The 16,147-nt window shown below is 44.0% G+C and overlaps 1 protein-coding gene across 3 annotated transcripts in view; it reads left to right on the top strand.

Moving 5' to 3' along the window:
• Positions 1-14,373, top strand: part of LOC104012517 (potassium voltage-gated channel subfamily KQT member 1) — a 514,732-nt gene extending 500,359 nt beyond the window's left edge. For 2 of the 3 annotated variants that reach the window (XM_087765113.1, XM_087765112.1), the window contains exon 18: positions 13,049-13,213. In XM_087765113.1, coding sequence (XP_087621239.1) covers positions 13,049-13,073 — 25 coding nt within the window. In that variant the 3' untranslated portion in view covers positions 13,074-13,213. Of the gene's footprint in view, positions 1-13,048 lie in introns of all 3 variants that reach the window. The other variant, XM_087765111.1, reaches the window with a different exon arrangement.
• Positions 14,374-16,147: the final 1,774 nt, after the last annotated feature.

Below are 16,147 nucleotides of genomic sequence, written 5' to 3'. Positions count from 1 at the left end.
GATAAAGAGCAGTAGGCAGGCAGTGCAACGCACGTAAGCTGCTATGGCGAGGATAGAGGAGGTGCAGACATCTCCCTCCATTACCAGGAGAGGAAGGGAGGGGAGTACCAAAATGAACCTGCCCGTTACAGGGCTCGCCCAGTGCCAGCTACAGCCTGATGCCCCTACCAGAGCATCCAACAGCTCAGGGCAGTAGAGACCTCCTGGCTCCTGGCTTGCAGGTCTACCAGACTCCTCCCTAGGCTGTGCAGTGAGGCTGGCTCCTGGGGCTCCTGTGCTGTCTGTCTGCAAGACCATGTGTGCTTTTGGCTATGCTGAGTCACAAGTGTTTGAACTGGAGCTGGCAGGAGATTTTATATCGAAATGCTTCTTCCCTGGCAAAATTTGCAGGATCTGCTGTATTACAAAAAATCATATTGATTTTGATGAACTTTTTAGGAACAATAAGTAAAAACAAGTGAAGATTTGAATGAAGGTATTTCAGCGGTTTTAAAAATGAAAAGTTGTGGGGACATGTATTTCACAGTGATTTTGTCTTCTGCAAATTATTAGCAAATAATAAAAGGAAACATGTAGATTTCATGGCAAAGAAATTATTTGCTTTTACCCAGGTTTGGCATGGTCTGGGGGCCTGGTTGATTTTTTTTTTTATTTTGAATCTTTTTACAGGACAGAAAATCCACTTCCTTATTAACAGTAATTAAAACCATAGCTCAAATTCCTTGAAAAAAGCAGTTGTGAGCCTTACCATGGACATTTTAGCTGACTATACTAGAGTAAAGGGAAAGCAGGGTGAAGAACCCCAGCTTTTTTGATGGGCTGCACAGTGCCTCAGCTGGAGCACAGCATATGACCCTGGTTTACTTAGGGCTTTTGCTTTTCCCTCTGTTCCTGTGTAACCTGCAAGTAGTAAAAGAGTCATTTAAACATGGTGGAGGAGGCATCCATGGGCCTGGGATCCAGGCTGGAGGCCGCTCTCCTATGTGGGTAGTCTTTGCTGTGCTGCACAGCTCTCCCGGGCTTGCTCCTGAGTCCAGCCAAGGCTAGACCGTGGACCTGTAGAGCACAGGCAGGGCAGGAGGGTGCAGCTGGGGCGGGCAGGGCCATGCCTTTCAGCAGCAGCAGGGCTTAAGCACGCTCTTTCATCCTGGTTTTGGGGCTGGGCATGCAGTGAAGGAAGCCAAGAACAGTGGTCAGGCAGCCAAAATCAGAGCCTCAATGTCATGGATTCATGGTGATGGCCATTTTTGGTTTACACCATACTGGTGCAGAAAGACAAGCATCCAGTCACAGCTGGGATTTTTAATATGCATTAAAACATGAAAGTGAAAGCTTTCTAAAGTATTAATTAGCAAAAAGATAGATATCTTATTTTCCTTCTCACTGATAACTAGCTCCATATGGAGTTAAACAAGCTTGCTCTAAAGGGATGAGAAACACTGCAGAACAACAAATAACCCAGGCATTTTTAAATATGGCTTAGACTTATTATAGATTATATTGAGTTAGTAGATCAAAGTCATAGTTCATGGTGAGTAAAAGTAATATAAGAGCAAATAGATGCCAAGCTAAGCAATTAAATCTGTGGGGTTCTTGGTAGTCCCAACAGGTACCTATTTTATTAATGAATTTTAGCTTATTGACCTGAAAACGATCTGTTTTCCCCCATGGCAGAAAGTTGCGTAAAGACCTCCATGGCTTCCCAGTTCCCTCTAGAACCTCAAAAAAGCTGGTAACCCAAAATCTTAATTAAACTGCAGCAACAGTTTAAATTATTTTACTAAATGCTGGGACAGTGAAATCTCACCAGGCCATTCTCATATTCCTGCACCTCGATGTTCGTGTTAATACATGTCCCTTTTTATTGCTGTGCTTTTTCTCTGCAATGATATATGAAAAAGAAGAGACATGCGAGAGAACAGTGATTGTTTCTCTGAGCAAGATCTATAATATTCTTCTCCCCAGCAGTATTCCCTGCAGTATAAGGCTAAAGAGCTGTAAGAGTGATAGTAGGTATAACTGACTTCTTTTTTCCTTAATTAACAGTGCAGTGCCAGAAACTGAAGCAGGTTTCTGCTGACTTAGCATATGCCTCATGAGGAAGAAATCTATCTGGCAATTATGGCTTTGCGTCTCCTGCCCTGTCTCCTGTTGTTTGTATAAGACACCGGTACTTCTGCCACAGGCTTCTTCATACAGCTGTCCTGTCAATGCCAGCTTTCATAGGTAATCCATCTAGCTCAGCAGAGTTCAAATAAGACACCTCCCTTTCTTTACTTTAATTAATGCTTTATTTGAGTCTCCCCTGGGGATGTAGTCATGCTGATTTTTCAAATTTGTCTGTTATTTTTCAAGCACTAAAGAAATGGAAAATGTCCACCATTGAGATTCTGGATTTGGAAAATCTACTTTGCTCAGTCTCCTATTCTCAGTCAGTGTTTTAAATGCCCATGGACATCTCTTTAGCTACAGAACATATTATGCAATTAGTTCTCTAGCTTGGGAAGGAGAAAAAAGACAAATCCAGTCAAATTCATTCTCCCTGCAATCTCTTCTGATGGTCTGCATCCACAGTTACTGTAGCTATAGCCAGTTTATGCTCTGATTTGTGCTGTCACACCCCACGTATTTCTCAGAGCCTTCCAGGTGCTAAGCAATCTCAGCTCAGGTCACGAACCGTTTCTTGCTGCGTAGTTGCTTTTCCTGCACAGTTTATGCCTGTAGTTTTTGCTGATCCGGGACCAAATGCTATGGCTTGGTATGACTGAACAGACAGACAGACGCCCTTAACGTCAGGTCACTGCGGCTGCAAAACTGGACCAGGCAGTCCTGAGTCCACCCCCTCGCCATGACTTTTTCAAGAATTCATTAAAAATACAGTGTGTGGCAGTGCTGTTAATCAGGCCTGGTATACACAAGCAAGCTAGTACAATCCATCAAATGACAGATAAGCCAGACAGGCTAAAACCAAAGGGTTCAGCAAAGCATGTTTGAATCAGTAAGAGTCAAGAACTGCTACACCCTCAGTCAGCACTGTCTGATAATATTTCACTTGCTTTGGGCTTCTGTGTTTTAATGAGCAAACAACGGTGTTTTGTAATCCTCATGATTTAAATACATAACACCACATTGTGCTTCTGTAGCTTCTTCCTCAAATAACGTTGCGTGCGTTAAGCAAGGCTTGCGGCATCCTTCAAAGGGTGTGAGAGTTTCAGAGAACTTGTTACTTAAAGGTGACCCTAGAGACTTATGCACAGTAGAGAAGAAATAAGCGCAGAAGTTTTCATTCACCCTTTTCAACAGCGCATAGTATAAAGGTACAGTTTTCACTTTCCAAGACCCTTATGAGTTAGCTTCTATCAAGCTTATTTCATCACTTTAACTGAAATAGGGCACATCAAAAGGAGTGTCCAGGCATAGGTTCCCCTGGAACAACGAAAGGCCTGTTGTAGGCTTGATTTCCTGACATCAGCACAACTGCACACAGACCAGCCCTTAGTTTTGCTACAGGGTTTGGCTAAAATGGTATGACAATTCTTTCGCAGAGCTGGAAATAGAAGTCCAGACGGTGGCCTCCCAGTGACACCCTCTGATCCCTAAACAAGCATCCTTTTGCTTCCCAATTAAATTTTTTTTCCTGGCATGACCACCGTGCCACACTTCCAGCCTCGCTCTGCCGTGTTCATTTCAATCCTCACAGAGCCAACGGTGGGAAAGACAAAGGAGCACCACCATCTTCTCTCCTCCTGTCCTTTTCCAACAGGGACTGATCTTTTTTCCATTAAAACTTCCTTCCTTCCACACCCAACATTTCAGTCAACATTTTAGATTACTCTTATCTTTTACAGGTCTGTGTCTTCCATTTTGTACAAAGACTCAAACCTACCCAATTTCATGCGATTTCATGTCAGAAAGATAAGAAATGGCAGATGATTGTTTGATACATGTGGTTAACAAATATTGATGAGACTCAACCAGAAAGTGACTTGTCCTCAATGCAAGAAGGTTGTGCTGGGGAGTAGACTGGAGCTTGGGTTTATGAAGTCCTGGTCTAGTCCTACAAGAACTGCCTGGAACTTTTCTAGTACGTACACGTCTTACTATCTAGATCGCCATCACCATAATGCCTGTGCTCCTCCCAATAATAACACTCCCTCTCTCCCTCTCTCTTCGCCTTTCTTGCCAACCTATAAGAAAAGATGGACTGATAATTTTAAGTAAAGCTTTTTTTGTGTGTGTGTGTCAATGGAGGGCAGTTGTGTATCAATACTTGTGATAAGGCATATAAATGTTACCTTGCCATACACAGTCCATCAGCTGTGGTAACTAGGTGCTAGCTTAGCTACATGTCAGGTCAGTAGGCCTGGATTAAGTGAATTTGCCCACTGATTTCAGTATCAGTAAGCAATCCTTGCAATTAAGCTGAAGGAAACAAACCAGCTGCAGCACAGCCCAAAGTGTCCTCCCCATTACAGGAACTGGTCAAGCCTATCTAGCCATGAGGCTGGTGGGGTTAGATTCTGTTTGGAGGAGATTTAATAGAGCTCAAAAAAGCAAACGTAAAGGCAAAACAATCTGAGCACAGATGACTTGATACCATCTCTTCAAAGGTTTAGGTGAGGCACAAATACTGAGTTCATCACACCCATCTAAAATGCTGAGCTTATCACATCATCTAGTGGAAGGCTAAGGTCACTTCTTTCTCAGTGCTCCTTTGGCACCATTTAAATACTCAGTGCTGCATTTTCTTTATCTTGTTTCTCTCTGTCCAGTATTGTTTAGAGATTTAAAAATTAAATTAATCAGCATCTTGGAGCATAAGTTCCAAGGTTGCTCTATTGTGAAATTAAGGTGTGACTCACAGTAGCTGCATATCCACCTTTGAGGCTGAACTAGGTTTGTTATTTTTGTGTGTTGTTTCTTTCCACACTGGTTTTGCAGCAGGACTTGTAGCCACACAATATAATGAGCTGAGAAATGGCAGTGCGTCATCCAGGGTGTGGCTGAAGAGCGATGTCGCAAAGAGAGATGGCAAGATTACAGGGAGGATCTGAGCAGGATCTGGAGGAGGGTGAAGAATGAAACGTCCTGCAAAAACAAAAATAACCATTTATGTATATAAATCAAGAGAAAGAGAGTCCTGCAAAGTCTGATTGACCTACTGGGGTAAAGTCAGGTGAAAAAAGCAACCATTTCAAAGCACTGGCTGCAAACAGACACACAGGTGCATATGCATATAGCTAAAATGAGACAAACTCCCTCCGTAGTTACAGCACACCCAGCAGCCAAGTGCTGCTGCATAATGGCGGCTGTGGAAAGTTATGGTTGTATCCACTCAAAGACTGGCACCACTTGAATTTCTTCAGCTAGAAACAAGTACTTCTGGGAGCAGTAGAAATTTTGCTGCCTGGTTTCCTGTGGCTCTGTATTTTGTGGTTGATTATCCGAGGCTAATAAGGGGCAAGAGCTGAATAAAGCTTTTCCTGTGGTCAGGGCATCCTGTGTGGATTCTCTGGGGTCTAATAATACAGTTCACCTTCCTGTTCTGCCCTGCCTTCAATGAGGCACTAATTTGGATGTCTGTCTTCTTCACAAGTGCCAGACTTTCAGAAATCTGTCCAAACTTCTTATCTGTAAGGACTCTGTCTCTCTGGCAAATGTGTCTGAAGCTGGCCAGCTTACTCCAAAGCTGCTGTGGCAACATATACACAGATACATCATCAGCTAAACCTCATTTACTTAGGAAGCCAAGATTAATTTAAAAAAAAAAATCACACCTTCTCCGAAGCAGTAACACTGCTAACATAATCTGCGTGCTGACCAGGACTGCTTTAGAAACCCAGGGCTGAACTCTTGAGAGTTGCTTAGCGATTAAGCAAATGGCATCTTACACCAGAAGCAGCAACCACAAACACAGGTCTTACTGCAGAGGTTCATCAGTGCAACTGTGGCATAGGAAATATAAAAATATAATGCTCACCAAGAGGGTACCGACAGGAAATACCCCAGGAACAAAGTGCAGAGGGATAGACTTTTGTGTTTTCATTTAAACAGGAAAGGTAGATGGAAACCAAAACAAATGAAGCTATACTTAAAGATTACTATATCCTAGGCTACCAAAGGTTATAACACCTGACCTAAGAATGGGTGGGGATGTTTCAGATAAAGGAAGGGAGGCCTGGAAAATTGTGCACTTATCTAGATAAGTTTCATGGAATGAAAATAAACAACTGATATCTGCTAAGGGGTACACGGAATAAGTCAAACAAGACAGTCTGGTGGTTTATATATTTTTTGGTGTTCATGGAGAATTGGGTCTGCTAGAACAACAGGCTGTCATGGAAGTGCTCTTTGCGTAGCTTCTACTCATATACTTGTTTACCTGACCTCTGAGGTTAGTGGCAAAAGCTCCCATTGACTGAAGCTGGTCTTTCTGCACTATTTGCACCCTCAGCAGAATGAAGCAAGGAGCTGCACAGCTCAGTGTTAGGGCAGGGAGTGCTGGCAGTTGGCTACCAGACATTGACATACCACAATGAGATGTTTCCCTGTGTATGTGCCACCTGGCAACCTTGCTTTGGGATACAGCATCGTTTTAGGAATCAGGCCAATTCCAAATCTGTTACAACTCATCCCAAAAACAGTCAGTTAATGGGAGCCTGTTCATCAAAGCCCTCTTGTTGTTGTTGTTGTTGTTTTAAGAGGAGAAACAAGCTGCCAGTTCTTTGCTAATATTAATGCCGAAGTCATTTCATGAAGGATGCCATGGTAGATGCCAATTATCATTCCTCAGAGATTTAAAAAATGGTGGTATAGATATATTTCTGTGCATATGTGCGTATGAGTACTTTAGATGCCAAAAGCTTATCCTAAAGGTATAGTCTTGCAAACTGTTGACCATTCTGGCTCCAGTCCAGCAAAGCACTTACTTAAATATTTGGTGAACTCAGCAAGACTCTTCACATGCTTCAAGCTAACACATCCATAAGCACTTTGTTGGACCAGGCTCACAGAGTCTGCACTACAGCCGCACCTTGCACAAGAGAAATCTCCCCAATCTAGTTGTGGTGTCTATGGCTGGCATGTCCATTTGCTTCCTCACAGAGAGCTACCAACAGGCTACATGAACATTCACATTGTCTGGCCATGCTAAAAAGAAAAAAAAAACGCTTCAGTGGCTTCAGCATTTCACCTCAGTGAAATTTCTCGAACAGGGGACACGCAAGGTGAGAGGGAGGAAGTTTTGCATGCAATGCTGTAGAGAAAAGATTTCCCTTCCCAGAATCAGCAGTCTCTGGACAGCAATAAATCCACTCAGGGACATGCTAAAAAATAAAGCAATTCCTAAAATAAACAATTCAGACTTCGAACCATATGATAGGCAATTAGTATGTTTGAATAATTGGGTGTAACTGTAGGCAGAGAGAAGCTACAAGACCAGATGTGCATATAAAGCTAAACATAGGCTTTACAAGATCTAATCAAATCAGTCCACCATCTGGCATGAGAAGAAAAATCATGTGACAGACCTGGTCAACATGAGAAAATGGCACAAATTTCTGGATAACGAGCTTAAGCTAAATCAATATGTTACACGAGTCAGAAATGGAAGCATCCATAAAATGGATTGCAAGAGTTCAACTAAATCACATCTGATTTTACTAACTTAATACCATTTTCTCCTACGAGCTAGACCTTAGGTGACCTATCACAGATAACAAGCTGGGAGTATTCAGAAATAAGTACATGCAGGTAGAATAGCTCACAGCAGACAAAGGTTCACATACACTCTTCTCTCCATACAAAATAAATCCTACCCATTGGACAACTCTTTCCCAAGCAGTTGGTGTTAGAGCTCTCAGATCAAGTGTTTGCAAGTCAGAGCTGCAGCAAGTGGATCCAGCTTCATTTTAGCTACCTTGGGAGCCAGGAGCTGCAGCAAAGGCTGGAAACAGAGGAAATGGTAGGTTCTTGGGGGGGTTATGTCTAGGTGGTGGTAAGGCTGTGAACCCAGAGATGGGCCACTGCTAGAGAAGGGGTGTTCAGTGGGCTGAGCTGAGGACTCTGGTGCTTTGGAAACCCTGGGCTGGGATGTTGTGTTTGCATGCACTGGGGCAGCTGGCCATGGCAGCTCTGGCCCCAGATATGGCTGACTTTGCAGTAGCAGCTGGAAAATATCACATAACACCTTGCAGACACTCTGGGAACGCCCTTGCTTGCCTCCTGTGGCCCACTGTGCTTTGGTGGCTCTTGGTTATCCATGCTTAGGCTTGCAGTTTGTTGTGGGATGAGGGCTGCACGTCGGGGAGAGGGAGCCTGGATGTCTTGTGGGACTTCCAGAACCAAAGCACCCATCGTACAGTGGCTCCGATAGCAGGGGATGGGGCTCAACAATGCAGTGGCCCTTACAGTCCTCCACCCCTGCCACGACACCTTGGGCTGTCCTGTGGGTACAGCTTCATAGTTTTCCCCACCTGAGTGAGGTAAACAGGAAGCCAAAGTCAATCCAGCTTAGCCAAAAGCAGAACTTATTGTTGCTCTATGACATTTTGATTGGTAACACAAATTTGGGCTGCCTTCTCTCCCTCCTCCATTTCGTGCTGCATCCCCAGTACCAGCAGCCCAGACATGTTGCAGACAACTGCACGAAAGCTGTACCGCTCAGCCATTTTGATGAGTTCATGTAGGACTGCTACAGGCAGGGAGAGAGCAGAGCCTTAAGGAGGTGACAGCAACTTTGTTTGACTTATGGGGTTTAGCTTTTGATACAAAGCTCCGCCTACTTAGCAACATATGAGTGTATTTGTGGGCTTACAGATTTTCTTCAGTGCTCCAGCAGACCATCTTCCCCTTCTGCTACTCCTCTGGAAATAGTTCAAGTCAGTGTGTTGTGCACATAATTGATACTGGCTTTCGCAGCCTCCAGAAATCATATTAATGATTTTCAGGCACAACCTGGGGGGAGGGATTTTTCTGGCTTAAAGTGAGAGGATTTGGGGGAGATCATGTGGCTACTCCAACTGAGTCTTCCACACATGTATTTTGTTTATGGTGTGCCTGTGCAAAACATGTCAGAAAAAAAGCTCTCAGGGGAGTTAGGAATCTGTCCAGCATGTGGCAAATCCCCAGCATGATCCAGCCCTCCTTCTCCATGCTGCTGCCATTCCAAGGGTCCCCTTTTCCACAAGGCATTTCTGCAGCAGGAGCCCACCGAGGTAAAACGGGGTATTTAGATAAAGGGTCGAGACACCAGCTTTCACAAACAGAGGCTGAAAAACAACCTCAACTAGCACATAGGTACTGAAAGCCAACCTGGTGCTCAAGGTGAAGGGCAGGGACACCCTGCCTCCCACAGGCTGACAGACCCAGTTCCCCATCAGGGCTTTCTGTGACTCACTGGAGCTGGTTGGAAGACATTTTCTTTGTCTACCAGTCCTGCATGTCACCATGGAGTCCAGCGCTGTTTCACGGGGGGATGTTAAAATGAACATATATTTCAACACTCCTTCAGCTCACCTCATAGCCCCAATAACAACAGTGTAATATTTTAAACTGCTTTTGCAAGTCTCCTTTCTACAGGGCAGTTGAAAGGATATAAAAGCATTTTAACAGTTTTATAGATTGTCTCCGGAGTGCTTTTGTGATGTGGGAGAACAGAAGTTTTGTTGCCATTTGCCCGTGGACAGCTGCCAAACTCACCTGTCTCCACCGAGCCTGCGAGGGGCATATCACATCTCTCTGGAAACTCTGCAGCCAGCCATGGATGGCTTCTCACTTTACTCAGCCGAAAAACACGTTGCACAATTTAACCCTTTGCCTGTGTGCTTGCCTGGGTGTGTTTCTCAAAACTGGCAACTCGTTCCATTTGGGCTTAAGGAAAGTAATAGCTGCTAGGTGGTTTTGGAGAAATCTAAAACCAGGACTTTCTTGTGAAAAATCGTCACCCGTATGAAAAGTCTGCTAACCCTGTGAGTCATCCTACTGACTTCAGTCAAGCCTTGAAGTGTCCAAAGCTCTCCTTTTGTTACTCCTTAATCCCAGTTAACCAGCCTCCAAATTTGACCCCTTTTTAATAGGCTCCGATTGAACAAGGTACTGAAGAATTTATCTTTCTGACTAAAGTTTTACCAGCCTAGTTGCATGTTCAAAGTAAGGCATATTTTAGAGCATCTGAAGCCAGAAAGTGGTGGCTTGATCCCATGTATAAAATACAAAGCTAAGGATTAGAAGAGATCTGCCACCGACCACATCTTCTTACAGGTCACTTAATTTTGCAGGCTCCTGCTTCCAATCTCAAAAATTACCATTAAAACCCTCCCATGAGGGTTCTCAGTTGACACAGGAGAACTGAGCAGCTTCGTTTATGAATGTTCAGGAAATATTTGCAGATCCTTGTGTGGAAGGTGTGACAGAAGTTTAGTGTAATCTACTCCCTTATGTATGAGTTTCTCTTTTTCCCTCCTTACAAATGAATATTTACGTTCTCCACCCTCCTCCTCTCCTGGAAAGAAAAGTGCATAAAATTATTCCTCATCACATTCTTTCATTGAGTTGGCAAAATACGGAGAAATACAGCAAGTTTAAATGATATGGAATATGCAGGCATAGCTTATCTAAGATCAAGTGTGCAGATCAAAATCAACAAAGCCTCACAAAAGAAACCCCAAAAGATCTTTCATCTGTCTGATCCCATTTCCCTGCCTACACCTCTTTTTACCCTACTGTAATGAATTAGTTCAGCTTTAGTTTCTCCTCTGTGCAACATTTTTGCTTAAGAAAGATTCTGTTGAGTCATTACCAGCATCAGCCAAACAGGCTTTTCAAGAATGGAGGAGAAAATAAAGGCTGTGGTTTTTAAATTAATTCCGTGCTGCTTAACCCTTAAACCACTAGTGACTTCCAGACTTCCAACCAATTTAATGCTGAGCAGAATATGTAACAGTTGTGCCCAACGTGACAGCACTATCAGTGCTTCTCTTGGTGTCCACACCAGAGAGAGCGACCTGCCACAGCAGCATCTACCACTCTCTCCTAGCAGCTCATTAAATACGGGAAAAGGCAGAGATGCTACTGGCAGCATGAAGTCAGGATGGCTGGGAGGTGGCTGCTCCTCTGCCGGACACAGCCTCTGCTGGGGTCCCTTCCCCTCAACCCAGTACAGTCAGTATCTACTCAAGTTGCTGTTCAACAGTGACTCATCCCAAGGTAGGCTTGCAACCAACGACCCTGCACCCAGGGGGGCTGCAGTGAGCAGCCCCCATCCTCCCATGCCCACACACCTTGCCCTGCCCACCCTGGTCACTCCTCAGGCAGTGCCAGCCATGCACCTGAAAGCACTTGGGCAGAAATCGTAGTGAAGGGCTATACTGTCTAATCCACACCCTAAATACTCCCTCCTTGCTGCTTGAAAATACTGCCTTAGATAACCCACACCCAAACCAAAGAAGAGACAGGGAGAGGGACTTTTCTACTACAAGATAGTAGTCATGAAAGTAGAAATGAAAGAGAGAAGAGCACATCTCTCCCTTCATGAGGCAGGAAAGATACTCCACGCCTCCTTCCCCCAGCAGGCTGTATATAGGAGAGAACAGTGGTTGCCAAATTGATATAACTTGAATAAGCTCCTGGTACCTTGAGGTTTGAGGGGCCCTCAGGGGAGCAGACACTTGGAGTGAGAAAAGGCAGAGAAGGGGAAAGCGGATAAGGTGATTTTCTTTGCCTTGTTTTTTAAAGCAATCTCAACCTGCTAAACTTTCAGTCCATGCTGCCAATGGCTATTTCCAAAGTTATCTTTGCACAGAAAAAGGCTGGAATCCTTCTCTCTCTCTCTCTTATTCTGTCTCCGTTTTTATTGAAAGCTCAGTTTAGATCTGATATCACTCTAAAAGGTTTGCTATCAGTTTATTAGACCCACTGGGACAGATCACAGTTTTCAGAGGCTCAGAGTTTCACAGCAGATAACTGTAAAGTGAACCATCCAATGTTCTTCAAAATGCTCCTTTTTCTTGAGCTCATCTATTACACAAAGCTGCACTGTATTCAAGCATCCTTAGAAGCAATCCCAGTTGCTTACAGGATGCTGGCCACAGTTTTGCCTTTAGAGCAAACTAGAGCAGTCAACAGACCCCAGCCTGTCCCACTGGCTGATGCTAAGGTGAGTGGGATGCCATTTGCCGTGAAGGCAAACCCTACCAGCACAATGGGGTAATGCCTGCTTGGGCCTCCTAGATAAAGGCCAGGATTTCAAAAAGCAGTAGAAAGTATGAGAGCAGCGTCCTTTTAAAAAAAATCCATATTTCTCTTTCCCAGCTTAAAAATCATAATAACTAGAAACGACTCCTCTGCTTAGGGACTATGCCTGAGAAATTTCAGCTGGAAAGCAAAGAAACGAGAGGAGGGATTAGCATGTCATGCTTCCTATAGAAAGGTTGTTCTTTTTTTAAATGAAGTCATTGCTATTATTATGTGGTTTTTAGTAGGCTATCCTCCTAACAATGCATGGGAATAAACACCGTATCTGGTAGGATCTCTGACTGTAACATGTATCACAGAGGCATCTATTTACAGTGTGAAGGGAGGGGAGCTGTTTCATTTCCCAAGACAGTAATGGAAAGCATGATGTCCTACGACAAAGGGTGGTGAAGCTCTGGGAGAGGTAGTGGGAAAAAACACTCACAATAAACCGAAGAGCGAAAGAGAGTTTCAGGGCAGATATTTGCAGGATGCATCATCACCGAGAGAACTTGGCAATCCTGGGAAAAGGCTGAGAGACAAAATGGCTGACTCAAGAGGTCAAGTGCTCAGGCCACCAATGTCCTGTCCTCCTGCTGCCACTTCACATGGCTTTACACCCTTCCCTGTGACTTCATAGCATCATTCAACCTTTCTAGAGCAACAGGCTAGACAAAACTCAGAGGAACTGATGGTTCTCAGATGCCAACGCTCCCTGCCAGGCTTTATCCTCCCAGAGCTTTTGACCAGTGAGTGTCTCTCACCAGAAGCATGTGCAACCATTTGACAGCTCGTCTGCTTTCTGATTCCTTAACAGGTCATGCAGATGGACCAGAAGCTAGATGACATCCTGAACACGCTCCAGGCTCAGTTCGGGGATCAGCCACAGGCACAGATGTCAGGGCCAGCCACCCCACCTGTCAGACAGCTACAGACAACCTCGGATTCCCCCGCAGTGAACCGGAAAATTTGAAAGCCGGAGGACAGCCACATGCCACCCTCTCATTCTTTTATGTCCGGTTATTTTTAAGTCTTGGTGGCTCAGGATTCGGCTGTGTCATGGGTGAAATGCAATATTCTGCTGTAGTAGATTAAATAAAAAAATGAGAACAAGCAGCAAAAAGCCAGTCACGAGCCTAAGAGAACACGTAAGTTTTGCACCTGTTTTATTAGCCATCGTTAGCTAACCTCTGTCAGCCTATGGCGGTCCCATGCAGCTAGCCCCGTTTAGGCTGACTGCACACGCACAGGGCGCGCTGTTGAGGTAAGCATCCGAGCAAGGGTTAGGATGACCCATTCGTGGGCGGGGAAGGGGAAAAGGAGTCGTTTTTTGGCATTTAATCACTAAGTTTAATGCTCACAGCATGCCCAAAAGGGGGAAAAGAGCCAGCATTTGAACATGAAACAAATGGAAATCAGTGAACGGGAAAATTAAACAGCATGTTTTGACTTCTACCAAGCAGTGAGGATCATAAGAAGGGCAGATTTATATGCTAGTGCGAATGACAAAGTAAAGACAACAGGCTACTGATTAAAAATATGGAAGTGTACTTCAACAGGCTGGTTGACATATGAAAGACTGAAGCAAAGACTTCAGCTAATTAAAGCAAAGGGTTGCAAATGAGATGAGATGCATGTTGGAACAGACAGGCAAGAGAGATAGTATCTGCGTAGGCTTACTGCACAAGAACACTGTAATAGCTATCAGCTACGCTGATGACTGTTATGCAAAATGTTCTCAAGCTTTTGCCTTCATTCAGCAGTGGTTGTTGACTCCGGTTGCCTTAATTTTAACATAAGAAACCTGTATGATAATTGGCTGTGAAATATCTGTAAAGCTCCGTTCAAGTCACTGAGTAACAGGGTGCTGCAGGAGGGCTGCAGCTGTGACTGAGAATGGCAGGGTTTCTTAAAGAAAACAAAAATTCGCATACAGTTGATGAAAGTTAATCGCTGTTTAAATAAACTGCTGTATATAATTTTAAATGCTAGATTTTTTTTTTCCTTGTAATCTGGTTGTAAATTGAGTGCATATCTGGCTGTTATACTGTCACTGTGAAATGGATCTTACCTGACACTCCAGAAAAGGGACGATACAACACTGTTGCTAAATATGTAAATAATAAACCAAGCTAAAGAGGGTGCAGTGTTATTTACTCAAGGCTTTTTAATATATTTGCATAACCAACCATTTGAATGAGCAGAAGTCTGCAGAGCAAAGACCTGATTCCTGGGAAATCCCAAGTATATTCTATTCCCACTCATATCCATGGAAGCAAAGCCTGCACTGCATTTAAAAGCAACCCGAAAGACTGGTCCCTTAATAAGCATTTATTTGGACCAATGACTGGTCCATTTCAATGTAATCAAATTAGCTTCTAACTATTACCTGTCCCTTTAAAACTCTTTCCCAGGTTTGTGTGTCTGGGAATTCAAGCTTGGAAAGAGCACAATGAGACTGATTCCAATCTTTAGATTGCAGGCGCGTCTTAGACAGAATATTAATGATGTGTGAGAGGCAATAAAAAAAAAAGCAATGTGGTTTTAATTAAATCAGCTGACAAGCCACCATTCCATCTTGTCTGATTACTACAGAGTTACTGAACATGACCAAATACAGCATGTAACACGGGAAAATGGTAAATAATCATTGTCAGAGCATTGAGTTGCTCCTGGCTTTCAGTCAGGGTCATGAGCTTCTGCAATGGTCCTTCATATAACCTCATTGACTCTGGCCACTTAGAGCTAAATGGTCAGGTGGACAGCAAAGGTAGGTATCACTTCATCAGCCACAGGTAAAAATGTCCCAGGAGATCCCTTTGCCACAGAGGTTCAGAAGACAAGCAGTGCAGCTTTCAGCAGAAGGGCTCAGGGACTTCTATGGCCCACACAAGGTGAAACTTCCTTCTGGTACACTGCAGATATTTGTGTGAGGGGTATGCGTGGTCACTGGCTTGTGGACTGAGGAATGCAACAGTATTTTACTTACTAATGAGTCTCAATAGAAGTGTTAAGGCACTACACATACAGTAACACCTACTACTCTGAAGTGCCTGGAAAACACACTAAACGCTCTTCCCTGGAAAATTCAGTTAAACAAAATAAAAGTGGTCTCAGCTACAGAGAGTGTCAGAAAGGATGAGTGGGTGGGAGGAAAGGATAAAGAGGCCCACAGTGGTTCCTTCAGAAAAAAAAGAATGTGTGCAAGTGTGTGGTGTGCATGTGTCTTTTTTTTAAACCACAAGTCAAAGTTTCCCCAGAGCCTGAGCCTTTAAGGGTTTGAAAATCCAGCAGTGCTGGCCAGCCATCCACTTTATGGCTGGCCACTGAGAACACTGCAGTGTGGCATAACATGTTCATACAACACCATCAACGTGTGACCGCGACCATCACTATTGCCACGATGGAGAGATAAGTGTGTGGCCTGAACAAATTGCAGTGAGGAAGGAAGAAGCGTGGTGGGAAACACCCATTTTCACACCATATGATGAGATTAATGGTAAAAATATAAAAGCAACACAGCTTAGCCTTACTTAAGCAAATCACACCCACAGCTAAGATAAGAGTTGCCATCTAGCAAAATCTTTCTGATTGCCCAGAGGTAAAAGTATCCAGGAGTAGCACTGATGCAACCATCCAGGAATACTACCTGACCCTTCTTCTGAGCAGAGGTGGTTTTGCACGGTGAACAGACTGCATAGTAACACATTTGCATGTCATGAGTAATTTGAGTGCCCCTCTACCAAGATGTGCTATGAGCAAACATTCAGCAGCACGCTATGAGTTCCCAAGGCAAGAACTGACTTCTACTCAATGTGTTTTTGTCAGGCCTCACCATCCACTAAGCAGGTAGTAACAGCATCAGATCTAGGTCACTGTGAAGGTAGCAACAACGAAATGGAAAGAGCAGGGAAGA

Source organism: Nipponia nippon, unplaced genomic scaffold (genome assembly GCF_047370975.1).
Source record: "Nipponia nippon isolate SJK-2023a ecotype South Korea unplaced genomic scaffold, ASM4737097v1 scaffold_3, whole genome shotgun sequence".
Classification (NCBI taxonomy): Eukaryota; Metazoa; Chordata; class Aves; order Pelecaniformes; family Threskiornithidae; genus Nipponia; species Nipponia nippon.
Note: the sequence above shows the minus strand (reverse complement) of the source record. Positions and strands in the feature narration are given on the sequence as shown.